The sequence below is a fragment of the Poeciliopsis prolifica genome, unplaced genomic scaffold, assembly GCF_027474105.1.
Source record: "Poeciliopsis prolifica strain line A6 unplaced genomic scaffold, Auburn_PproV2 SCAFFOLD098, whole genome shotgun sequence".
Taxonomy (NCBI): Eukaryota; Metazoa; Chordata; class Actinopteri; order Cyprinodontiformes; family Poeciliidae; genus Poeciliopsis; species Poeciliopsis prolifica.
In genome coordinates, this window is record NW_026562473.1 from 935,075 (window position 1) to 962,739 (window position 27,665).

At 38.2% G+C, this 27,665-nt stretch overlaps 1 protein-coding gene across 1 annotated transcript; it reads left to right on the forward strand.

The window, feature by feature from the left end:
• Nucleotides 1–2,025: 2,025 nt before the first annotated feature.
• slc7a11 (solute carrier family 7 member 11) lies at nt 2,026–27,665 on the forward strand. The gene is made up of 12 exons (XM_055023328.1): nt 2,026–2,708; nt 4,866–4,992; nt 11,007–11,122; nt 13,444–13,569; nt 17,526–17,625; nt 19,387–19,431; nt 21,491–21,614; nt 24,926–25,029; nt 25,565–25,661; nt 25,759–25,908; nt 26,335–26,509; nt 27,236–27,665. The coding sequence occupies exons 1-12, from the start codon at nt 2,429–2,431 to the stop codon at nt 27,289–27,291; spliced, it is 1,500 nt and encodes a 499-aa protein (XP_054879303.1). The 5' UTR covers nt 2,026–2,428; the 3' UTR covers nt 27,292–27,665.

The window sequence follows — 27,665 nt, forward strand, 5'->3', positions numbered from 1 at the left end:
ATCAAGTGATGAGCTTTAACTTTTAACATGTGAACTTGTGCACCCATAAATTATTTTTTGCAGTTTTCTTGAGCACTGTAAGGTCTTATCTGAGGTGAATTCACTGGGTCACCATGGAGATGACTGGTTGCTGTCTTAAATGTTTTCATCCTCTGAGTAGACTTTTGGTGACAATGGCAATAAAGAAACTATAAATGTCATAATAATATTCTTCAGACAATTTTTGCCTTTCTAATATCCTTGCTGATATCTGTCCACCTCACCATAGATTTTTGTGTCTTTCATTACAATCCTTTTACTGATGATGTTGCTAAATACATTAAAATCCATTATTTCCTTTCTGAAAGTTATTAACATAGGATGCATGTACTCAGGGGTTCCTATGAATTATTATAAAAAATGAGACAATCAGGTCAGTATCATCAAAGGAGACATGAGAAAAATGTATATTTCTATATTTTCAACATTTTATAGCACTTTAAGACAGATAAAGTCATAAAATTGTTTTGTTTTACTGCAAATGTCAGACTGTGTGATGTTGTGTTATATGTTTATGGTAAAGACAGATCCTGAAGTCACTATTAATATCTGTCAGTGTGTCCCTTGTATTCATACATGTCTGTGTGCCAGACAGGCATACATGCTATTGTTTGGCTTTTCCATTGATTGCCAAACAATAGCAATCAATTAAAAAGCTGCTTCTCTTGGCCCAGAGGGCTGACATTTGCTCCTAGTAAACCATCTGATGCAAAATGTTCTGAAAGGAGTTAACCTATCAGCAAAGCTGTTCAAGCCTAAAATAGCATCTCAATGTTAACCATGTAGCAGCAGGACAGATGTCCCCAATGCTAACGTTAACATCCACAGTCCACATTTCTAATAAAGTTTCATGAATGATCTGCAGTTTCTAAAATACTTTCCACCAACCTGATTTGAAAAACCTAAATAACAGTATAAAAATAATATCTTTGTTGTTGAGCTTGTGTGTCTGTTTCTTAAATAATTTAGGAGAACTAAAAATGTAAATGGCCATCCACTATCTGTTCACCCTTGTCCCTATTGGGGTCAGGAGTTGCTGGGCTCTTTCCAGCTGCGTTTCGGGCGAGAGGCGGGGTCACCCTGGACAGGTTGCCAGTCTGTCTCAGGGCAACACAGAAACAAACAGGACAAACAACCATGCACACACAAACTCACACGTAGGGAGATGAAAGAATTTGAAAAGACCAATTAGCCTAACAGTCATGTTTTTGGACTGTGGGAGGAAGCTGGAGAACCCAGAGAGAACCCACCATGCACAGGGAGAACATGCAAACTCCATGCAGAAAGACCCCGGGCTGGGAATCGAACCCAGCACTTCTTGCTGCAAGGCAACAGTGCTACCAACTGTGCTACTGTGCAGCCCTACATGTAAATGTCAAAAAAAAAATTTCGATTGAAATATGATTCATTTCAAGCAATTACTAATCTTGGAATTAAGTTTTGATTGAGCCCCATCATTAGTATATCATGTTTTTTTGTGAAGTCAGACTTCCAGTATTTATAGTTGAGGTTAGATTTTACATGGAATTATTAGAATTCACAAAGTTTAGAACTAATGACTAATGGATAATTCCTGCTTCCAAATTTACAAATTAAAATCATATTTTTAAAGGTAGAAATATAGATCTCTGTACATGGTGGTCAAGTTGTTAAATAAACAAAGAAAAGATGATGTCACTGTTTGACAAAAAATGAAAGGTGATAAGACTTTTTGTGGAGTCCAACTGTAGTTAGGGGTTTCAGGCTAGGTACAAAATATAAATGTACGGTTTCTTACCTAAGATTAACCCTAAACCTGATTGATCAGATAAGACAGCTAAGACTGATTTTCAATGTCCTGTCATTGAAAAAGTACGTTCTTCTTGATATTCTAGAACATTATAGTTTCTCACCAAGTTATAGAAATTGGATCTTGGAATAGACTGAGTTAAAAGCAAATGCAGTGAGCAGGATTAAATAGCGGGAGAATCTAGAAAGCTGAGGAGAGGACATGTAGGAGATAAGCACTCCCTCTAAACAAGTTGCTATGTCATGATTACCTTTCACTAAGTCAGCTCAACACGTCCCCTCCGTGGAGCCACTGCTGGATTTAGAGAGGAGGCATGACTCAGAAAGGGGAGGGAGTACAAGCAGCAACATCATGGGGCAAGACAAAAAGACAGAAGTCAGGGAGACAGATGAACAGAGACAAAAAAGTTGGGTGATGTCAGAGAGTTGAATGTGTAGTAGCAGATTTAAGGAAGGAGCATGAAAGACTACTAATAGTGTGGACTGTAACAGTGAGGAATTTTTTCTTCCCTGGACTAGTCGTACCTACAAAGGCCCTACCAGAAAGACACATCCAACCCAAACAGAAACAGAGACTCTACGCTAGGCAGTGTTCAAGAAGATGAACAGATCTACTTCTATTAAAAAAGATGAGGAAACAGCTTCGAATGGACAAACGTTTTCCCTAAATGGAAAAGATCCTGGAGGGAAACTCCAGGAAGGTGGTGGAAAGAAGGTGGAACTGGGCAAGAAGGTGACCCTGCTGCGAGGAATCTCCATCATTGTTGGGACCATCATCGGAGCTGGAATCTTCATCTCACCGAGGGGAATCCTGAAGCACTCTGGCAGCGTGGGAATGTCCCTGACTGTGTGGATTGCCTGTGGTGTCCTATCACTTTTTGGTGAGTTAAATTTCTGATTTATGGGTGGCTTCAGAGGAATGGGTTCAAGAACTGGTCGTGCTCAGAGGAGAGACAAAAGCTAGAGGGGAACAAGAGCAGAATACCTTCTGCTGAAGCTCTACAGGAGGACTGGATAAAGCACTGTACCATAAGTTAAAAACAAACATGATCTGGTCTGTTTTTAAATTCACACATTGAAATGCATGATGTAACATGTCGAAAACACACTCGTGTTATGCTTTTAGCCTTAGGCTGGTACACAGGTGTTGCTTAAATCAATTCTCATTAGATTCTTGTTCCAAAATCTGGTTTCTCAATATTGTAATTTAAGTTACAATATATGAAGTGTCTGTTTGACAGACATATGAAGCTTGATGTTTTAAGCTTCATATTCAATAGCAAATTTTATCCAAATACAAAGCATGGGTCATGATGGGCTCAACTGTTTTCAGGTCCAAAGCTAACAGAATTGACAAAACCTGTTTCTGTGTTGTGACACGTTTATTGTTTGACTTGGATCAGTCTTTAGCAAAGCCTCATTTTTATTATCTGTACCTACTTTCACAGGTAACACTATAGGCAGGGCTAAGCAGCTCAGTCATAAACATTAGTTTGAAACACTGAAAGTAAGTTTTTATTTTTAATTAACACCGTTTTGGATCACACAGCTCCAGGAACTCCAGGAACCAAAGAAGCTAAGTTGACCATTCATATCGTTAACAGACTGTTGTGTCCATATTCAACATAGTCACACTTAACTTCGTCATACCAATGATGAAAGAATCCATTGTTTCCTCTGTAGAGTCAGCTGAAGTCTAAAAGAGACAATGCATCTCAGGATGGTCCATATCTATTCCTCCTTAGCGTCATCTGTCATTAAAACCTTTGTTGTTCATGTGAAAGGTCATGATCCGCCGTAAGGACCGAAAGGTTCACAGAATACTCAGTAAGTTGCTTTCAGGTAATTTGCTGCCTCTTGGAGAAAACACTATTGTTTTTTGTCCAAATAATGAAATTCAAAAGTGTCTTGGTTGGTTTCTAGTTGGACTCAAATGCAGGTAGAAAAGATAAGGGTTTTTTTTAGTAATTGAAAGACAGAGGACATTGAAGAGACAGTTTGAAAAAAGCTGTTCAGTCTACTATGGACCTAACTTGTTAATTAATTTACGTGATCAGCCAACATTTGTTGATTTAATTTTTCTAGCTATACACAGGCCTAATTACTGTCTGAAATAACTTACACAGAACCCGTCAAATAAGTCCAAAAGGCATCACACTGTGCCCAGATCATGATGTTTCTTTTTCTTAAATGTTTTTGCGAACTTCATGTTGTCAGGCGAGTTCTAGTGACTCAAGGATTGTACAGGTCTGACCGTAATCCTGGATCTGACTGGTAAAATAGAACACATAGATTATCACAGATAATTCATATTTTCATATTAGATGAAGTTAGATTTGTTAACTTTTCATTCCTTTGGAGATTAAATGATAATTTATTAACGGGCTTTTGGACTTACTCAGACTTTTGTCTGGAGATAAATTCTTCCTGTCAGAGAAGAGAAATAAATGACCCAAGCTGACATGTATGAACAGAAATCTGTTTGTTCTTCTTCACATTATTGTTAAGTGCCCTTCCATCCTTTACCAGCGTGTGTTCCTTTGCAGATTTACACAGAACATTAAATCCAGTCATGGTCAACAGTGCTCTCATCTATAAACTGAGAGTTTGCGTGACAACTAATTGATTGACAGTTGATAACTTTGTGTTATCAGGGTGACACGATGTTAGCTCCTGGGCTAACATAAGGACTGAGAGCTCCACCAACTCTCAGTCCTTAAGTAACTCTATCCAGTGCTGTCCCTAAACCCTAAACCCTTCAGTTTTCATGCTGTAATGAAAACTCCAAGCACATCATCCTTAAAAACTCTACTTCAGCCTCTTCTTTACTCTCTTTATTTCTCTTGGTCCAAACTCTAACTAAGGTTCAACCCTCCAGAAGTCCCTTCCTAAAGCTGCCTGGGTTCTAGAAAGCCTCTCAGCCTCATATCCTGGGGGGACTTCTGGGCCTCGAGAGTATTATTCTGTAAATATGACGGTTTCTGTGTCTGTCTTCTTGATATTCAAACAAAACTATTATGTTACCTTTGTCACTGCAGGAGCACTGTGCTATGCTGAGCTGGGGACTTGCATTAAGAAGTCTGGAGGACATTACACATATATAATGGAAGCATTTGGACCTCAGATGGCTTTTATCAGACTTTGGGCTGATCTCATTGCAATAAGGTGATGTATTGCAAATCTTTTCAGCCCAATGAGTGACCATTGGTTTAACACTAAGTGACAAATGGTGCTTGGTCCTTCTCTCATGCTCAAAGTTCCCACACATTTCACCCAAAGCCAAACAGTCAACATGCAGTGCTGTGTGGTTTCAGCACGTCGGTCTCTACATCACAGCCCCTTCAGTAATTTACATCCTAAATGTTTATTTTGAATTATTCTTTAAGCTTTCCCCAGCTGCTGGTAGGTTTAGAGCTAACAATGGAAAACAGGATTCAAGCCAACGGTTCATACAAGAATATGCCCTATAAGCCTTATTTTCAGCAAATTAAAAAATGCATCTATGATCAAATTGAAACTATCTGCTCAGAACATATAAAATGCCATTCTATTGGAATGTATTTATGTTCAGCCTTTCATAAGCATTTTAATTTAACCTTGATATTTTAACGTCTCTTCAAAAAGTTATTTCAATAAATTTGTGCCACATGGAAGTTTTCATTTTTTTACTTTATTTAACCATGCTAAATTTGACTTTTTAATTCTGGGTTCATCTTCTGGTTTCGTTTAATGGACTTTGGTCTTTGAAACAGGACTAAAGCCCAAGCACACTTCTGAAGAAGTGTGACCTTAAATGAAAAGTGGCCCAAATCTATACCTATAGCTTATTAATGCTATGGAACATTTTCTGCTACTGATTATAAAAATTATCAATTTGTTCTTTACATTAGTTTAAAAAGTTTCTTCAAGAATCCCAACAGATTCACCAAGTCATTGAGATGCAGTATCCACTCCTGGGCAAATGCATAGCGACAGTAGAAAATCCATCCGTCCGTCCGTCCGTCCGTCCATCCATCCACCCATCTTCTGTGCACCTTTGTCTCTCGTGGGGTCAGGAGGTGCTCGCCCGGATCATTTCTCCAGCAAACGTCTCGGGAAAGAGGCGTGGTCACCCTGGACAGGTCGCCAGTCTGTCGCAGGCCAACACTGACACAGACAGGACACAGATTAAACTATTAAAGCATAAATATTCTGAGAGAGAAGCAGCTGGTGGTCAGGATCAAGAAGAACTACCAGTATAACATCTATCATTGTGTTGTTAATCCTCCATCTTGTTTCTTAAACACAGATATTCTTCTGTTTCTCTGTGTCATCATTTCATGCAGCTTTGCAGTCTGCTCTCCACACTGGCCAGTAGAAACTTGATCTCATTGAATTGACAAACCTATTTTTTGACCAACTCAATAAAACAGAGCTCCTTTTCAGTGATGGCAGAAATCCCGGCCAAAGCAGTGATCAAATAATACAGATCTAGAACCCAGCAGATAATGTGAGGAACTCTGAGGATCTGTCTGCCTGCAACCTTTGGGATACCCAGATAAGAGCAGAGAGGAGAGAGAAGCCCTAAATGTGTACACTGCCACGACAAAGCTGTGAAAACAGTCTAGCGGTAAGCCTGGCCTGACCAGTTTAATGCTGTCCCCCCGGCAAGTGGGAATCCACAAAAAACATGGGAAGATACAAGGGACAGAGGCAGAGAGTCACAATAAGAACAGAAAGAACAAAAGGAGATTTTGTCAGCTGCAGCGCCTCAGCGGCTACTCTGGGGAATGAACAGGGTGTTCTGCTGAGCCTCGGATCAGTCTGTGGAAGCAGCCAAACTCAGGAACTCATGCTCCTGAATTTGAGCACACGCTTCACTCTGTGACCCCAGGGTTCTGGAAACAAAGGAAGTTTTATTGGGTCACACACTGACCCAATAAAACCCAACAAAACCCTGAGCTTAACTCAGCAGAGGTCCCAGGAGTTAAAACTGTCTTCACTTTATCACATTTATATTTGTTTTATGTTATATTGATCATAAGGCAACTAATAGTTAAAGGTCATCACTCTTTCCTTTTGCTACATACATGACTTTACAAAGATAGATTGTTCTATAGCAGAGGCCCCCAGTCCTGGCCCCTCTGGGCCCTCTCTGTCCTGCATGTTTTAGCTGTTACCCTTATATTCCACACCTGATTAAATGAATGGGTGATTTAAGATGCATTCACACCAGCTATAGTTCCCTGGAAAATTTGGTTTGTTTGCTGAGGTGTTCAGTATGTAAAGGTGGCTTTACTTAAAATTGAAATTTTGAGCTCAAACATGCAGACATGCATACACAGGTTAGCAACAAAACAAAGCTGAAAAACATTACAGTTTTGACACTGTCACTGACTGGTATCACACACTGTGTGTTCTATTCACCCCAAATAGCAGAAAAGCTTGGCTGTCCATTGCTCCCCGTGGACAGCCACTCTCTCCAGCACTGCCAGAGAGAGTGCTGGAAGCTTTGGGGCATTTTTCTTCCTGTCTTGAACGTATGTAGACTGAATTTGTTGTTAGTTCTTTTCAGTTCAACTCAAACTCAAACACACATGATTCTTCATTGTTATCACAGGTTTCCTTTTGGTCTGGAGTTTGACTTAATAAGGCTGCATGGTGGTCGTTTGGTAGATTTTATATCTCTCTGCATATGGTCTCTCTGATGGAGGGATTCTCTCTGGATTCATTGGCTTCCTCTTACAGTCCAAAAACATGATTTCCAGGTTAAATGGTCCTTTTCCAGTGTCCTTTATTTTGCGGTATGCTTGCATAGTTGTGTGTCCTCTGTATGTATGGCTGTCAAGAGTCATTGTCCTGCTGGAAGATTAACTTCTGTTCGGATCCAAGGTCCTTTAGATTCAAGGTGTGGCTTGCATGTCAGATCCGGACATGCAAGCCACACAAACGGAAGGTGTTTTTATTGTTGCTGGCGACTTCAACCAGGCCAACATGAAGCTTCCAAACTTTCACCAACATGTGGACTTTGCTATCAGAGGGGAGAACACTCTGGACCTTGTCTACACCAACATAAAGAAGGCCTACAGAGCACCCCCCCACCCCCACCTGGGCTCCTCAGACCATCTCTCTGTCATGCTAATTCCTGCATACCAGCCCCGGCTCATCAGAGAGAGACCTGCAGTGAAGAAGGTGAGAGTATGGCCTGGGGGCGCCATGTCTGCACTGCAGGACTGTTTTGAGTGCACTGAATGGGGCATCTTCAAGGACGCAGCAACAGACAACCACCGCACCAACGTGGAGGAGTACGCTGCATCTGTATTCGACTTTAACAGTTGGTGCATGGAAAAAGAGACAGTAACAAAAACAATAGTCACTCGGGCAAACCAGAAATCTTGGATGACCAAGGAGGTGGGAACGAAGCTGAGAGAACGCAATGCTGCTTTCAGATCTGGTGATGCTGTGGCTCTCAGATCTGCGAGGGTCAACCTGAACCGGGCCATCAGAGACGCTAAGCGAGCCCACAGCCGGAAAATCCAGGGTCTCTTCCAGGACTCCAACAACACCAGGAAACTGTGGCAGGACATCCAGTCTATCACAGACTACAAACCCACACCCCCATCCTGCCAGAACGACACTGGCTTCCTCAACGAGCTCAACAACTTCTTCGGAAGATTTGAGGAGCTGAACAACAACCCTGCGAGGAAAGCGACGCCACACCCCGATGAACAGGCGCTCAGACTAGAAACATCAGCAGTGCGGAAGGTTCTGAGGAAGGTCAACGTGCGGAAAGCTGCAGGTCCGGACAACATTCCAGGTCTGCTAATCAAGGAATGCTCGGACCAGCTGGCCCACGTGCTCACGGACATCTTCAACACGTCCCTGGATCAGGCTGTCGTCCCACAGTGCTTCAAGTCTGCCACTGTCGTTCCGGTCCCGAAGTCAACCACCATCACATGCCTTAACGACTTCCGCCCCGTCGCACTGACATCCACCATCATGAAGTGCTTTGAAAGACTTGTTAAGGACCACATCATCTCCACGCTCCCCCCATCACACGACCCTTTCCAGTTTGCATACCAGTCCAAGCGCAGTGCTGAGGATGCAGTCTCCACTGCTCTCCACCTGAGCCTGGAGCATCTGGAGGAGAAGAACACCCACGTGCGGATGCTGTTCCTGGACTTCAGCTCAGCGTTCAACACGATCATCCCCCAAGACCTGGTGGGCAAACTGGGCCCCTTAGGAATTAACACCCCCCTCTGCAACTGGCTACTGGACTTCCTCACTGACAGAACCCAGGCTGTCAGAATGGAGAACAAACACCTCCGATGTCATCACCCTGGACACCGGCACCCCTCAGGGCTGTGTCCTGAGCCCCCTGCTGTTCACCCTGATAACCCACGACTGCCGTCCACACTTCAGATCCAACCACATCCTGAAGTACGCGGATGACACCACAGTGGTGGGCCTCATCCGGGACAACAACGAGACGGCCTATAGGGAGGAGGTGCGACATCTGGTGGACTGGTGCAGTGGAAACAACCTGATCCTGAATGTTAACAAGACCAAGGAGATCATTGTAGACTTCAGGAAATCCAGACCCACCCTCACACCACTCCTCATCAATGACTCAGCTGTGGAGGTCGTCAGCAGCACCAAGTTCCTGGGGGTGCACATCAACAAAAACCTCAGCTGGTCTCCCCACATCTCCTCACTGGTGAAGAAGGGCCAGCAGCGCATGCACTTCCTGCGTCGGATGAAGAGAGCATCCCTCCCGTCCCCCATCCTTCAGACCTTCTACAGAGGGACCATTGAGAGCCTACTGACCAGCTACATCTCCATCTGGTCTGGGAGCTGAAGGGCCTCTGACTGGAAGTCTCTACAGAGTGTGGTGAGGACAGGGGAGAAGATCACGGGGGCTCTGCTCCCCTGCATCAAGGACATCGCAGAGAGGCGCTGCCTATCCCGCGCTCACCAGATCCTCTCTGAACCCACCCACCCCAACCATGGACTGTTTTCCCCCCTGGCGTCTGGAAGAAGGTTCCGCAGCATCTTGTGCAGAACAACCAGACTACTGAACAGTTTCTTCCCCCGGGCCATCAGACCGCTTAATGCCACATAACACCCCTTCACACACACTCACAAACCAAATTACCCCCCCATGGACATGGTCAATACATGCACTTTAGTTTAGTTTTGTTCACAACACTGAACCTGTGGATTCTATGGCACTTGTATTGTATTTATTTATTGTGTAGTATAAGGTTTTAGCTCTGTTACACTGGTAGCCAAGTAACGACATTTCGTTGTCAAGATTCACCTTGTGTTTTTTTTTGTACAATGACAATAAAGGAAGTCTAAGTCTAAGTCTAAGTCTTAAAACTCTAACAAGTTTTCTTCCAGTTTTTTCCAGTATTTAATCCCATAATGACTTTTGCATTTACTCTGATCAGCTTCTCTTAGTCTACAGTGATGAAAAGGTCGTCCTGTCTGCTGCTTCCTTGGTCTTCATGATGCTGTTTGTTCACTAATGTTCTCTAATCTATTGAAGCTTTTACAGAACTGCTGGATTTAAAATACAACATGTTTATGAATTAGATTGTGCTGTATTTTATTTAGAGGTGTTTACACAAAAATCTTTAAACAATTCCAAGAAATTCTGCATTATTTTTTCTTGCGCTTTACAATAGTCCAAATATTTGTGTGTGTTACATAACATCACAGTGAAAAAAATTTGAACATTTCCTGGGTGTGATAACCTTTTACAAGGCCATTGAGGATCAAACTCTCTTAATGTCAGGTTGTCAGAGAGGTCACTGAGTGACCATCATTCAAATCCAGACAAAGGTTAATGTTTCTGTTCTTGTCTCATTCTTATCAACAGATTTATAGCAAATCTATATGTTGGAATCAATGGAATGGAAGGCTATTTGGGGAAAATCAAATCTATTCGGTACATGTGGCTATTTAGATGTAAGTATGTGAAGCTGAAAGCATGTGAATGTGGACGGTACCAAAAGTACAAACTGAGCTGAGTCAATGTCACTGTCAGTCAACGTGTTGGATCTGTATAACAACCCAAACAGACAGAGAGGTTATCAACGTCCAAACACAGATAGTGGAAAGTCTGAGGGTTTATCAGCTGTAAAATGAATTTAGTCTCATAGTGTAATGTGATGTGGATGTGTTGTGTCCTACAGGCCTGCAGCGCTGGCGGTCATTTCTCTGGCCTTTGGGCGATACATCCTGGAGCCGCTCTTCATGCCCTGCAGTATCCCCCCCATGGCTGTGAAACTGGCCACAGCCATCGGCATTAGTAAATAAGACAGCTATTGCTTTTTTGCCTTTTGCTGACTCTGTGTCAGATTATTACATAATCTTTTTGGCCAGTTGTGGCCTTCTCTGTAAACATTGACTGTACAGTCTCACATATTTCATCCCACTGATCAATGCACAAAGTCCCACTTTGGAGGCCACTTGCAGCCTTCACTTAAACTGGATGTAAATATTTCCATCAAATTTTAGATTGCCAGTAGCTAAAATAGTTAAGCCTTTAGTATCTTATCTGTAAACCCAATTAAGACCAGAGGAAATTTGTGAGAAGCTCATAGTCAATAAATCATTCCTGAAGGCCAGAAAGCCAAGCAAAATTCAAATGCATCTGGACAGATTTCTCTTGTCTTCATAAGAGAAGACAAGAGACATGCTCCTGATAGATGTCGTTAAATGTCTATTGGACATTTAGAATCTTTGGAAAGTTAGTGTTTAAGGAAAATGTACCCACATTTAATCCTGTTTAACCATAATTTCAAACACACCAGCTGCATCCTGTGAGGAAGCCAGAAATGATTTCCTTGTGGATGACTGCAATGACAGGAAAAGGATTGTTCTTCTACTACTACAACACAACATAGCCATTGGTTGTTATCATAGTTGTCCTCAGGCTTAAAGCAGACACTCACATCATTCTTTAATCTAGTTTTTAATACATAAACTAGGAAACATGATTAATTGAAAGATTCTCTTAAATATCTATAGGGGATTTTAAATGGATGAAAAAATATAATATTCACTTTGAAAAGTTAATGGTTTAAAATTTTGCATATTGAATCTTTTTATTATATTTGTATAAAATTTGTAGGCATTCATAATGTAAAACAAATCAAAAGCACAGTTTGAAGCATAATATTTTGAGTGTCTTGATATAGAAATGATCTGTTGTTTATCAGGTTCTAAAATTATTTCTAACCTGAAGTTCACAAAGCATTCCACTTTATTATAGTTACCTATAATGGAACAGAGATGATGTGCTGGACGACTGTAGAACCAGATTTATCAGAAATAACTTTGGACTTTATCAGCCTCGTGGTGCTGTTGATGAATGTGGTTCAATCTGCTCCACTTTATACAGAGATTTGATTTTCCACAGCACACTGAAGCCGAAAATAACACTGTTAGCCTACAAAACAAATCACCATCATCTTCATCACCATCACATGGACCTCTTCAACATGCACTGAGGTTTCACTGCAGGGAGCTAGGAGGAGATAATGTGTTGATTTGTCAAATGTCAACTTAGAATACAGGAAACAGAAATGAATCCTTGTGGTTTATGAAGCTGAACTGTCCAAAGAGCCACCACACCAAATGTGATGATAAAATAATGATATGGTAGAATCTGTGGCTTGACTTTGACCTCTTATGGGTTAGAGGGAAACCGTTAGAACAACTGATTAAGACCAGATCATATTTAAGTCCAGACATGTAAAATCTAACAGGATTTACATATTGTTTCCATGACAATATCAGAAAGGTTTTTAAGCATGCTATGGTGTGAAGACCCCACCATTTTACATTTAAAAATAATCTAAAATAATGATTAGTAATTGTTACTCCAGTGGGAAATATGCCTATATAGTATAAACCATAAAATAAGGCCTCAATATTGTTAGGTTTTTTCCTCGAACCTACAATAAAATAACCACAGACAACGTATATGAATTAAATATGGTCTAGCTTCTGCAGAAGGAGAAGTCTCCACCAACAACTTTCTTCAAGTTGTTCATAGAGAGTTCTGATCTGCTTTCACATGAGCTCCCTCTTTATTGTCAAAGATGGTGCAGTCAGGAAACAACAGAGGTCGTAAAACATTTAACACAAACAGACCAACAACTCAGTTCCAGGTGTGATATCTAATTTACAATCTGAGCCCAGTTCAGCTCTAGGTCAAACTGTCACCTAAAACTGGGTAGATAAACACCAGAGAAGACTTTAAGGTCTGAGAACCATAAAGTTTTACTACCTCACATGAAGACAGTCGTAACCTCCAGGTCAGTTTATACTAAAATCACAATAATACTTTAGACTGAATATAAACTAAAGTAACAACAAAATGATAATACTAAAAAATATCTAACAAATATAATATTTCTCAGCAGAAATATTATTACTATAATGACACATTTCTCAGCCTTCTGTGAGAAATATATTGTGTTTGTGTTATGTGTTTGTAATGACTGAATGTTTTGGGCCAATCTTATGTTCCTAGGATAATGCTTTTGTAAATGATTTAATAAATGATAGTACTATGTCAGTATGAGAAGGTAAGTGGCCACTGACTCCTCTGTTTCCCTGCAGCTTCTGTTGTTTATCTGAACAGTATGAGCGTCACCTGGACAGCCAGGATCCAGATCCTCCTGACCATCAGCAAGTTAGTGGCAATCACCACCATCATAGTCCCTGGGATGATCCAGCTCTTCAAAGGTAAGACATAATGAGTTATATAAATGTCTGCAAACAAAGAGACTTCCTAAAGCCACGCTCAAAAGAAAAACACAAAACAAACTCAGCAAACTTTTGAACTAAATAAATTGAACTATGTCCAAATTAAATAATATAAATTAGTTGGAATTTCAAACATAGCATATTGCAAAAAATTGCATGAAGAAGACACTGCACATGCATAGTAGTGCAGTTGGTAGCACTGTTGCCTTGGAGCAAGAAGGTCCTGGGTTCAAATCCTGCAGGTCTCTTTGCATGGGGTTTGCATGTTCTCCCTGTGCATGGAGGGTTCTCTCCTCCCACAGTCCAAAAACATAACTGTCAGGTTGATTGGTCTCCCTAAATTCTCATGAGGTGAATATGTGTGTGAATGACTGTCATGTTGCCCGATGATGGAGTGGTGACCTGTCCACTGTGACCCCGGCTCTCACCCATTGACCGCTGGAGACAGGCAGCAGCACCTTTCACCATCACTACGGATAAGCATGTATGATTATGGATGGATGTTTTATTGGCAATGAATGTTTGTTCAACAAAACAAAAGTTTACTTATTGTGGAAATTGTTTATCTTTTTGTAAGCTAAACTAAAATTAAACTGTTGTAGGAAATTAAAACTAGCTTAGTAGAGCAAAATCCAGTGATTGCACTCTAACTAAGAGTCATTAAGTAGGAGCTGCTAAGTATTTTTGATTGGTTTTACAAAGTACAGTTAGGCTCTATTTATATACTGAACATAAGTCAATTTTATTGAAATTATTGAAATAAATGGTTAAAGTAAGTTGAATGAGTTATTTTTTAAGTGCAGAACACTTGCAGTACTCCATCTGCTTCCATTAAGTGTTGTTGAAAAACCAGGGGCTCACACTGAGCACTCAGCCACAACAATCATCAAAGCTTCCTTAGTTTCACATTCAAGCATGCACTGTAAATATAAGCTTACAGACTTGCAGGCTGTGATGCACAGCTGTACACAGCAAGCATCAAGCTTCAAGCACAAGATTTCACAATGTCCTGGAAACAGGTGTTCAGAGGAGCTGCTGCTCTCTCCAAGCTACTGATCTCCATTTTAAATATTGTTATCATTTACTTTAGATGATTAATACAATCATTTACTGGATATGACACAAAGTTGCTTTGTTTTCACAATTAAAAGAAAACAAAACAATAACTTTTACATCAATTCTGACTGACTGACTCTTAACTAAATAACCTCAGTACATTAATCTGCTTTTGGCCTGGAGTAATGCATCATTCAGGCCAAATATCTTCTGTGCATAAAGAGCTTAGCAGCAGTTTTTATGGTTTTCCTGCATGTCAAACTAGAATGCATACATTTTAACTGCAGTTTATTTGAACTTGTTAAGAATTGTTAAGTGGATTGAAACGTTGACTATTTCACATAAGAACCTACAAAAATGCGACATAAGTACATTCCCAAGTAAAATAACTTGTGAATGCTATCTGTTGGAGGATTAATATTAATTTATATCTAATTAACATGATAACAATAAACTATGTGTTTTTTTTTTTTTTTTTTTTTTTTTTTGCTAAATCTGATGAACACTCTAGCTTCCCCTAAATTAATGGTGTGGGACAAATTCTAAAGTTCTGATTTACTTAGATATTTTGTAAGGTTTAGTTAAACAAAGTTTGACATTTGTGTTGAAGCTTTGGTTGTCGACTGTTGACAAATCTTAGTTGTTTTTATTCATGTTTTTATTCAGGTCTGTTTTCTCTTTTCATGTTTCTCTCTGTTTTTAAAGAAACTTTTTTAAGCAAGTGGCAAGTGCATAACAAAAACCAACCTTCATATTTTGGTTGATGCACCCATTACCCAGCATTAATGGTTGGAAAAACAGGAGAGTCTGTGTGTTTTCACCAAGTATTTCTGGCACTGCTCAAATCCAGAGTCAAGGAGTACCTTTGAGAGGAAAGTGTCTTCTAGCCTTAATGTATTAGAAGGTTAAATGCACAAAAATAACATCCTTCCAAAACATGTAAGACCAGATATGCAGCAGGAATTTAGTTCTTCTTTACTATAATGACACAAAAACCTAATATCTACCTAAACCTGGCTAATGATCATGTTAGATTTTATAGAGTTCATAAACAAAACCATCTGATTTCTTTCCCCATTAGCTAGGATTTCCTGGCCTTCCAATTAATTAAAGAGTAGCAGCCCTCCTTGGAGTTTTAGCTATTTATCACAGCACACTATCCAACTGTGAACAAGTTATTAATCAAAATAAATTAATTATTTTAAGTTGATTAATTACTCCTTTAAATACCAGAGTGTATCTGTTAAACCTGCGGCACTGTGCACATACTAGAGAAATGAACACAGTTTAACGGAACCATTTTAACTTGATAATTCTGAATGTTTGAACTCAAGTAATAAAAGCTGGACATGTGTTTGGTCTAATGTCAGTCAATGTGGAAAGCCATACACTGAATAAAAAGACACAAACCTCTCTTTTTCAGGTCAGTTAAAATGACCAAAATGATTTCTATTTGTAAAATCCCAGAAACCGTCGTGAGAATTTTTTTTTTCTTTTAATTCAGAAGTTTATATTAATTTTGTTAGTATGAGGAAAAACTGTCATTAAATTGTGTGACTTGAGTAAAACAATTTGGGTTTCCTTCCATAAATCTCTGATAGGTTAACTGTCACAAATGAGTTAATTGGAAGCTCACCAGGAACACACAACCTCATTGTTTGACATAATGGGAAAGTCAGCATAAATCAGCCAAGACATCAGGAAGGAGAATCATAGAGCAGATCCAGTCTGGGTCATTATGAGAAACAATGTAAAGATGCTTGAAGGTGCTGCAGGTATCTGTTCAAATAGTTACGCATAAATATATACATGATAGGAATGCCCAGCTATCATAGCACTCAGGAAGGAGACGGGTTCTGGTTAAAGCTAGTTTGTGTCCAAAACAAAAGGCAGAGACCTGGAGAAGATGCATCTGAAGCTGGTAAGACAGTCAATATCCCCAGTGAAACTGTCCTGTACTGACAGGATGGCTTTTCCTCACTGAAAGGCCATTCAGTGAGGAAAAAGCCATTGGCTCAGAAGAATCATGACAGTTCGCAATTTTTCATCAGACTATGGGAAACGTAATGTGGTTTGACGAAAATGAAGTGGAGCTGTTTGGACATAATGACCATCAGTACATTTGGGGCGGTTGTGCCATCCTGTCTTATATGGTGGTGGCAGCATCATGTTGTGGGACTGTTTTGGTGCAGGAGGAACTGGTGCACTCCATAAAATTGATAGTAACATTGGGAAAGAATATTATGTAGCATACATTTAGCAAATAAAATCTTGGGCATAGATTGTTTTTTAATGAACAATAACCCTCAGCATTCAACCGCAGTGGTTACAGAGTGACTCATAGAAAACACACTCTGTGTTATCAGAGGTCAGGTCAAATCCCTGACCTCAGTCCTATGGAGAAGTTGTGAGTAGATCTGAAATGTGTGTGTGAGTGAGACGGCATGCAGACCTGACTCAGTTCCACCAGTTTTGTCAGGATGAACAGACCAGAACTCCACAAATTATTATGAGGACGCTTGTGGAAGGAAACCAAAAAGGTTTGGCCAGTGTCACGTAGCTAAATGTATGTAAACTTTTGATTTTGAAGAAAGTTACATACAATTCTAAAAAAATCTTCTCAGTTTTCTGGGATTTAGTTAATAGTCATAATTTTTTGTAATTTTAACTGACTTAAAACTAAATAATTTAGACATACTTAACTTCAGTCAGTGAGAAAACATGTTTGTGTTTTTTTATTTGATATATGTAAACTTCTGCTTTCAAATTTTTACATGTATCATTATGTGACTGCAGCATTCACTCTTCACTTTAAAACAATGATGTTTCAAAACACCTAAAGAAGGTAATGTATGTTCTTTTCGAATGTGTGTTTACAGGTGAGACCAAAAATTTTGAGAATGCCTTTGATTTGAGCAAGGTGCAGCTGTCTGGAATGCCCCTGGCTTTCTACTCTGGGATGTATGCATATGCTGGTTGGTATGTATGGTCCACACAAACACAGAGGCTGTGGATTCTGAAAAAATCTGAAAAAATCCACAAAACAAAGATAGACAATCAGCATTTTATCAATAGCAAATGACAATTTTAAAACCTATCAATCAGCAGGTACAATTTGCAATTATTACATTTTTGCCTAACATGAAAGAATTACTAATACTGCTTGAGCGACTTGATACTCCAGTGAACAGATGCTCAACAAACACTCATCTCGAGTGACAGCCAGAATTTTTAGCACGACTTGTGAAGATGTGTTAAAAATATTTTGAGATGTCTTGAAAGCTGCATGAGGCTTTATGGAAAAAATGTGCATTGTTTATTAGCTTAGTTTCTCAGTCACATGTCACATCGCAATGCAAAACCTGCTAAGGTAAGGAAGTCACTGAGTCGGGTCGAGGTCGGCTCACGTTCACAGAGCGATTCAGCCATTTGGTTCAGCTGGGTTGGACCAGTCATATCTACAGCACATGTCCATCCTCTGTTTGATTCTAAGCCCATCTGAAAGTGAGGCTGAACAGTTCAAACTTCACCTGGTCACCTCAACACACACCACTTCAGGTGCAGTCCCAGCAAGGGAACTCCACTTGCTTACTTTTGTAATGGTAGGACAAAAAGATTAGTTTTTTTCATTTTTATACATGATTGACTTGTAGATTGTATCTAATGGTTGCCATGGAGACTTGGTGACCCAAAACACCTCTCTATACTATTGCTCCCTAACAGTCTGATAATACATGAAAAACGAAAAGAATGTAATAAATGAAAAAAATAAAAATAAGTTCAATTTTTACCACCCTTGAGTCTGTTAAAAACATGTATTTCTAAAGAACAAAATATGTCTCCATTTTTTCAGAATTTTCCAGCATGTGATTAGTTGGCCTTTAAAACCTCCAAATAAATGTTGAATTCATTTGAAGGTTTTACAGATCTTTAGCAGTTCTGCCAAAGATAGTTGACATCTAATAGACTTTTATTAACAGCCAAGATTGGCAAGAATAATTAAATGGTGTTCAGGGTCGGACGGATCGATCTTGTTATAAGTGCCAGAGCAGTGATGTGTGGGCAGTTCTGCGTAAGAATTATAATTCATGTTGAACCGTTTCAATTTGGCTTTTATAAATTAGCTTTTAACACTGTTTAAACATTAACATGATTTCCAGAAGGCATCTTGTTGTACTGGAACAGCCTGTACACTTCCATGTTCTAATGACATGTTAGATTGAACTACATGTTGTTTTCTGCTAAAAGAACTAGACAAATATCTTCATATTTACTGTTTGCTCTCTAATAGTCAGACTAAGAATCACAGATTTTGCTAGGGACCACTTGTAATTTTGCATATTTACATGCTTTAGTTTGTGCTTCTTTCCATTTTTCAGCAATTTGTGTAGAATTATATCATGTAATTAAAATAACTATCACTCTTTACATCAATGTGGTTTAAATATTTTATCTTAAGATTTATATCAGGTCTACAAACAGAGATGTAGCGGAGAATCAAATCGTCATGTATAGATATGATATTAAATTATTTCCCTGGAATGTATCATTTTTAAATGGCATAATTCATGCTTCATTTAAATGATCAACATAAAAATATGACTGATGAACTAAAACCATTGTAAATGCATGTATTGGAATTATTTGATTATTACATATCAGAACAGGAAGTTCTTGGATCTTGTGTCAGTTGCTGCTTGTTTTCTCCTTCAAATCTGTTTCTTCTCTGTGTTTTTCCAGGTTTTATCTCAACTTTGTGACAGAGGAGGTTGACAACCCAGAGAAGTAAGTTCCATATGCTGGCTGCTCTGTGATGACACTCAGGTTAATGTGATGAACTATAAAGGGATAATAGTGACCAAGACCAAGTCAAGATCAAGACCAGAGTGTATTGAGACCGAAACAGGACCAACATGACTCAATAAAATGTGAAACAAGACCAACACCTTCTCAAATTCATTTGAAAGATTCACATTATCATCAAAACACCTAAATATTAAAAATCTCAGAGCTGAAATAAATGTAGCTATTTCAGATTAATAAAACGTGAAGAACTAGTGTCTAATACTCTCTGCACTTCGCCCTCAGAATTTGGTGCATTCGAACTTTAGCCACCTTTAGTTCAGTTTCTGCATGAACCTAAAGGCAGCTGTTGCATTTTCCTGCAACAGCTGCTATAGCAGGCTGTGCTCAGTGAAGGAGCTGAGATAAACTATCTGTGATCAATAAAATACAGACAGAGAGAAGCCACTGACCACAGAGGTGCAGGCCTCATTGGGATGAGAAAAGGAAAAAGTCATGTGAAAGAATTCAAATGTAATCTTATCAAACTCGAAAATAAAACAGAACAGTCAGAAAACCACAAAACACTTTTGTGCATCAACTAATAACTGAAGTTAGAAAGCACTGACAGATACAACATGCTGAACATATTTGCTTCTGCTTCATTACCTTGCAAAGAGAAAATAAAGATAAAAGACTCACCATTGAATAAAAACAAAGATAAAAGACTCACCACTGAATACAAACTCAACAGCAATAGAGCAACGTGAAAGAAGAGAGATACAATAAACACACAGAAAACCTGAAGACAGACTGTTAACCACTGAAGGGACTGCATAGGGTGTTTTCCATTTTAGTGAAACTGTGTCTGTGTATTTTTCATCAAACATTAAGTTCACTGAAAAGTGACGTCTGGACACAGTGAGCACTGTCATCGAACTACCTGCATGTTCTCCATACTGTACACCCCTGTGAAGCACTGCTCTCATTCTGTCCACTGTTATCTTTATAAGAAGAATGGAAAAATAAAATGAAGCATGGTAGATGGTAAAGATGACATAACTACACTAATGAGGTGATCAAATCAGTCACTGTGGTCTAAAGTAGACAAAGAAAGTTCATTTTTATGTTTAATTCATTTTTACATATCAGTTTTATATTTCCAACTAAACACAGCCTTGGCAAAAGATTAAAAAAATAGAACCAAATTTAAGACAAATCACATTAGTGTGCTGCAAAATATTATGGTCCATCCTTTACTAGTCCTGTCTGGACTACATGCTCAAACAAAATAATGTTTTAATCAGGTCTGAGTTACCTTAGAATGAAGTCAAACAAGATAGGCATGGTTCGTTAGTTCTATAGTTACTTCCTTCACTTAATAGATACACATAACCCATAATATGACATAATTGGTGGGTGTTTTAAATACTCCATTGACTTCATTGTCAGTATGCCTCAATCAGCTCAAAGGGAGGAAACTTATCTGTGCCCTGCTGGTGACTGGAGCCAAAGGCCGGTAAAAGGACCCGTTATCTGATGAAGTCCTGTCCAGTCTGACCCAGCTGGTCATATTTATCTAAACCATTGAGTCACAGCTCTTAAACTGGCACTTAAAAAAGTGTCATCAAATTAGTTCTCCTTACTTCAAAAATTCAAACTCATTGCCTCAAAAAATGAAGTTTTTAATGAATTCACTGATTAGTTAACAGCAACTTGTGCAATTTTAGTCAATAAAACGTATGTTAAATTAATGGATCTGAGTATATTTTCTAATTTCTTAAACAGGAGCCAAAACAACTGAAATCTTCCTGAACCATCACATTTTTTTTATTGAAATGTACTTATACATACTTAATTAAAATAGACTGGAAATGCTTGATTGCATTTATAATTGCGGATATAATAACAAGATGTAAAACTCTAATATTAGACAGAAAATGTCTAATTTACATGATAAAGCCCCTTTAGACTTTGTGTTACCAGGTAATTACTAAAAACAGAGACAGGAGAGAGGAGCAGGTCAAAGAGATGTTCATCATAATCATCTCTCTGCTTTCAGGACCGTTCCATTGGCCATTTGTATCTCCATGGCAATTGTGACCTCCTGCTATGTGTTGACCAACATCGCTTACTACACTGTGATGTCAGCAGAGGAACTCCTATCCTCAGAGGCTGTTGCTGTAGTAAGACCATCCATCCATCCATCCATCCATCCATCCATCCATCCATCCATCCATCCATCCATCCATCCATCCATCCATCCATCCATCCATCCATCCATCCATCCATCCATCCATCCATTACATTAAGAAGTTAAATTAACATTTCCGTTATGGATTACCAAACATGTAGTATTTTATTTAATAAGGTTGTGACATTATCTGACATATTTTTGTCAGATTAAGGAGGGGAAAATATGGACTCACCCAATGTAGTGATAAGAAAACAAAATAAAAGAAACATGAAGTGAAAACACAGATAGGACTCTGATGCAACTCCTTCAGAATTTTTGAAGGCCACTAAATGACCCCAGAAAAGTTGTTGTAGAAATGTGAATTATAAGATAATCCCATAATTAACAATAATAGTTAAAAAGTCTGTTAAATATTCAGCTATAAAATATTGCATTTTACTTTTATATAAGTAAAATGCAATTTACGTTTATGAAAAATAAATTTTATAAAAGTAAAAATAGTAAAAACTGTTCACTATTTTTAAAATAAACAGTAAATGAAAGTAAATAAAAGTAAATAAAAAGTAGCTTCCCAAAGAACAAGGTAATCCAGGAGACTAAGCTGAGATTCAGGGCTTTGTGATGAAAGTTTTCAGCATAAAGTCAGAGGAATATCTTTCTGAAGAATCTGCAATTATTGAATTATTGACCAAAAAATAATGTTAATTTAGCCAAGGGATTCAGAGCCTGCAAAGATCTCAGACTTCAATGACAGGGCCGATGGATGCCCTGTTGGTAACCCAATCTATGTGGGAATATGAAAGATCTCTGCAGAACAGCTAATTAAATCCAATCAGTGTTTACCTGCCAGATTATGATCAAAATCTGTCCAAATCAATGTCTACCTGGAGATCAAAGGAAAGATATCACTTCAAATCAACTGCACATGTATGCTAAAAATAAAACATAGATTAATGAACATCATATGCAGCCAGCTCGACCTTTGGAGTCAGCACAGAGCATAATTCCTGTAGAGAACTGTTTGGGAAGATTCTGAAGAGGATTTGAAGATATTTGGGCTTAAATAATGAAAACTAATTTAACCCGGTGGAGATTTACCAGAATCTCAGAGAATGGTAATATATCTGAAAGTTATACATGATTTTGTGGTATGGGATCACAAATACTGACAAAAAAAAGTAGGTTTGGACAATTTGCTATAATATTGTAATGAAATATACAATATTAAGAGTTCAAGAAATGAACTGAAGTCTTTTAAAACAATAGAATATGATATAGATGTAGGCAGAAAATCCTTTGTTCTCCTAGCAGACAGTGAGGTCTGAACCTATATGCTGCAGTTCCTGCACTTAGCATCTCATTATTAATGAAGCATTTCTGACGACTTTGCTTCCCCACTAATGCAATTGCTTCAGCCCAACCCTGGTAATGCTAATCACATCTCAGACATTCCCCAATAACAGCCACAGTTCCTTATTAGGCTGCAGGATGCTATCAGTGATTGAGTCTTCCTCAGCTTTAAGGGCTTGCAGATCCACTAAGAGATCCCTGCTCTTTTGTAATGTGGTTAGCTTTATTACCTTGTGCACAATGAGTGTTAAGAGCGCCTTAAGAAAGGTGTTAAAAGCATTTCTGTGTTCTTAGAAGGTTGATATGATAAAAGGATTGCAGTCTGTTCTTCCTCCATTAGACAGTGGGCAGAAGTTTACATTGAAAACTTAATTTAAGATTTAACTCATGTCTCAGACTTATGTAAAAGAAGCTTGCAGCATTGCCTAATGAGTAATTTTAGATGACCTTAACAGGATGTATGCTCGTATGATATGATGTGGAAAGCAATGAAGAGAGAGAGGACATGGATTATTTAAAGTTTTTTTTTAATTTTGCATCTTACGCAATTAAGCATTAAGTACCCATTAGGAATTAAGTTTCATATTTATACTATTCATAATCAAAACATTACACTAGATGGAATAATATTTAAACAGAGCACTTTCTGTCCTTGAATGATCTATATTTTGTGGTTCTCTGGTTTTATTAACAAAATTTTTCAAAACTTTAATAAGTCACAAGGTGTCACTGATTGTCATTGTCAGATAATTAGCACAAATGTTTATTGGTAAATTTCTTTTTTTCAAAAAAAGAAAACATGGTAAATGAAAGGAAGTCTAACAGATGGTATGGAAGGAATAATGACTGAGTGAATATAATATAACCCTATTCTGTGTGGATCTGGAAAAAAACTTTTGCATTTAAAATGATGGAAGCTTATTAGTTTTAAGTTTAGTTGATTTGGGGTTTTAATCCAATGTCAGTATTCACAATTAGAAATATTATATTAGTCAGCTGCAGCTTATGCTGTATCACCAGAGTTTGAGCCACAAAAATCTGACCTCAGGAAAAGTAACTAGATTTGTCTCTGGTCACTTTTAATAAACCAGTCACCAGAGATTCTGAAAACATGGTGGACAGAGCAACAGGCACCAAGATGAAGATGGAACTGATCAAGACTGGAAAGTGATACAATTTTTGAAGATATGAACATCATGTTGGTTTAGATTTCTCAGTCATGTGTTCAAACTGTTTAACATTTCTCTTTTTTCCATTTAAAATTAATCATTACTTTTGTTTAAAATGACAACTGTACATGTATTTAGTTAATTCAGATTTTTTCCCTTTACTGACTATATTCACCCATGTCAGCAATGTCTGTGGCTAATATAAATGTAATAGCTTCATGAATAACAATTAGCTTTGTCTCCCACTTTTGCATGACCCATTTATGACAATTACTGCCAGCAGTCCTTTCAGTCCTCTAAATTCAGTCTAATTAACCACATTTAATAAGATAAGACTAAAAAAAGTAACAGTTTACATTAATGACCATAAATTCACACAAATCTGATGTGACCTTTGGAACCCAAGGACTGTATTTTAATTGTTCTTTAGTTAAGCACATATCAAGTCATTTTAGATATATTGATGTTTTGAATATATCTAAAATGACTGAGGACTCAAAGCACAACATTTATGTACCTGGAAAAGTCTTTGAATTATACTAAAAAACTTTTAGATGATCAGTTTTTCTACCCTGAGCATGACAAGGTGGAAGGATTAGTAGTTTCACTTTAACACTTACAACCTTTTAACATAGTTCAGCACAATAAGAAATATGTTTTAATTAAGTCATCAACCACTTGACCTAATGTTATTATCTACACTTTAATCACTGCCTCAACTCTGAAGCAGCACATATTTGACTGTCTTATTTGTAACCCTTTTCTCATTTATATTCTTCAGACATTTGCAGAGAGGCTATTAGGAAACTTCTCGGTTGTTGTCCCTGTTTTTGTGGCCTTGTCCTGTTTTGGTTCCATGAATGGAGGCCACTTTGCTTTGTCAAGGTAAAATTCTCTCTATTTATTTCAACCTGGTTCTCATCTGAGTTCAAACTACAATATAAAACCATCTCTAAACATTTGTGACTGAGAGGGAATAAATGTCCACTTTGAGTTATATAAAGATTCTTAAAGTGTGGGTTCTAAGCTTTCTAAGAATGTCAAACACATAGAAATATTAATAATAAATAAACAACTAGAAAGAAATTATCATTTCAATCTTGACACTCTGCAAACAAGACAAAACAGGCCTCAAAGATTTAGAAGAGTTGTTCTGTCCCCGTACCTGATGAGTAGTTGGTGTTATCATGTGGTGGCACAGTGGTGCTGGTGCTTTCGATTGATTGCATCGACTCTCAAACTTATCAGTTCGATGTAAACGTGTTATCTGACGATGTGTCCACTTTCAGTTCGCATTTAGTCCTCTTTGAATACATTTGAGTACACGCAGACCTCTGCAGAGTGAAGTATTCCCTTTACTTTACTGTCAAACTGTTCCCATTTCTCTCTGTTTATATGAGTTGGTGTTTATGCTATCTAGAATGTTCTATGTAGCTTCACGTGAAGGACAGCTTCCTGAGGTCCTGTCTATGATCCATGTCCGCAGACACACTCCACTGGCTGCTGTCCTTATACTGGTCAGTGCGCTTTCAGTCAACAGACAATACTGACAACTTTATCTCCTGTATGTCATCTCATGTTTTAATAACAAGTTGTACGTATCTGAATTTGCAGTATCCCATGACCATACTCCAGCTGTTTGTGGGGGACATTTACAGCCTTCTTAACTTCATGAGCTTTCTGCGGTGGCTGTTTATTGGTGTGGTGGTTCTGGGTTTAATCTACCTCCGATATACCAAACCAGATCTACCCCGACCCTTTAAGGTAAGTGTCTCAGTATATTTAACCAACTGCAGTTGTACAAAGTTTCATACATGATGAAGTTTCATACATTTTTCTATGTATACCTTTTGGTGACTGCTAAGAGTTTAAATCTCCAAGTCCTACATTTTTAAAGATCCCTTAGTTGAAATCAGTCCATATGCCTTTGAATGTTTGGATTTTGTAGCAGAGGTTAATGGTATTACTCTAATGGTAAATAACTAGAACATTTTCGAACTGTAGGCTCTTTTTGAGTCATTTAAAACCATGGTCAGTGCCAAAATTTTATCTAGTTCCTCTTCTGTGGTAGGTTTGTTCATTTTCTAAGAAATGTTCTGATCTGCAAATACAGATTGTGGGAACTCTGAAACCACACATCAGTGTAAACATACATCATATTACTTCAGTCCCATCTTGTCTCGTCCACAGGTGCCGCTCTTCATCCCAGTGGTGTTCTGTTTGACATGTTTCTTTATGGTCTTCCTGTCACTGTACTCAGACCCGGTTAACACAGGGATTGGATTCGCCATGTCCCTTACTGGCATCCCTACCTACTACATTTTTATTAAATTCAGCAGACCACGGTGGCTTCAAAAAGCTTTGGGTAACTCAACACAAACATACATTTCATATGATGGCTTCTTTGTAAAAACAATTTATATTGTTCTGACAAATATAAATTAGTCTTCAAATGGTAATTTGTAGACACATTTTTAAATGTTAAAGTTTTTTAATTTAACAAGTGTCTCAATAGCTGACAGAGTAGTAAATAATAATAATAATAATAATAATAATAATAATAATAATAATAATAATAATAATAAATCCTCTGATAATTTTGCACAGTGAAGCAGATCTTTAGCCTCATGGAATGGCTGAGGAATCATGGGAGTTTGATTATGTGGCTCACATTTGATTCTTGGATCTTGTAGATCTTGAGGCATTTTGCAGTGAGAGTTGAGGGACTATGTAGGGTCACGAATGCTCTCATTAACTATCTGGTCTTTATAGAACTAAAGCAAGGGCTGTATGACCTGAGAGATGTTAATGTTTGGGACAACAATCCTTCAAAACTTTACAGACACCATTAATAATCTCTCCCCTGTTAAACTTTGATATTTTTGTTCTTTGTCACTTGCTACCAAGATATTTCCACATCATGCATTGATAGAATTCATTAATGTCAACTGGCAAAAATGTTAGATAAAGTATAGATTGCTTTGATGAGTTCTGCCGAATTAGTTTTGTCTACGAATGTGAACGGAACATCACTGCTTGGTCGTGAAATGGAATGAGTTATTTGTAAGCTGTTTTTTTTGTGTACCAACAGATTCTTTCAACAGAATGATGCAGATCATCCTGGAGGTAGTACCTGCTGACCAGTAAAACGGACAGTTTCATTTTAGCAGGGGAAGGATGAAACACACGTCTAATGTCAGATATGAGTTGAGATCTTTCTATAGATGTTTGTTTTTACGTTTATCATTTTGTATTTTGTATTATATTTTAGTTGAGAGTAAGAAAGTTGTCAGTAATCATGTGATATTATAAGACCTTTCATGAACTGAAACACAATAATTGCTTATGGGTTTATTTTTTACTGTACTTATTGAGCACTGACTTATCTCAGAAATCAGCAATACAAATTGGAAGTCTAAATAACCACATACTCATATTTTTATTTGTTTTATTGACAATTTATCAGAAAATAAATGTCTTAACATGATTTTCTCCAAGCAATTGGTCATCATTACTCCCAA

Bases quoted from the DNA above. Each gene is read 5' to 3' on its own strand.
- slc7a11 (XM_055023328.1), top strand. From the start codon at position 2,429: ATGAACAGATCTACTTCTATTAAAAAAGATGAGGAAACAGCTTCGAAT. The intron at 17,626-19,386 runs GTATGTATGGTC...GTGTTTTTCCAG, and splicing joins ATGTATGCATATGCTGGTTG to GTTTTATCTCAACTTTGTGA. The intron at 21,615-24,925 runs GTAAGACCATCC...TATATTCTTCAG, and splicing joins CCTCAGAGGCTGTTGCTGTA to ACATTTGCAGAGAGGCTATT.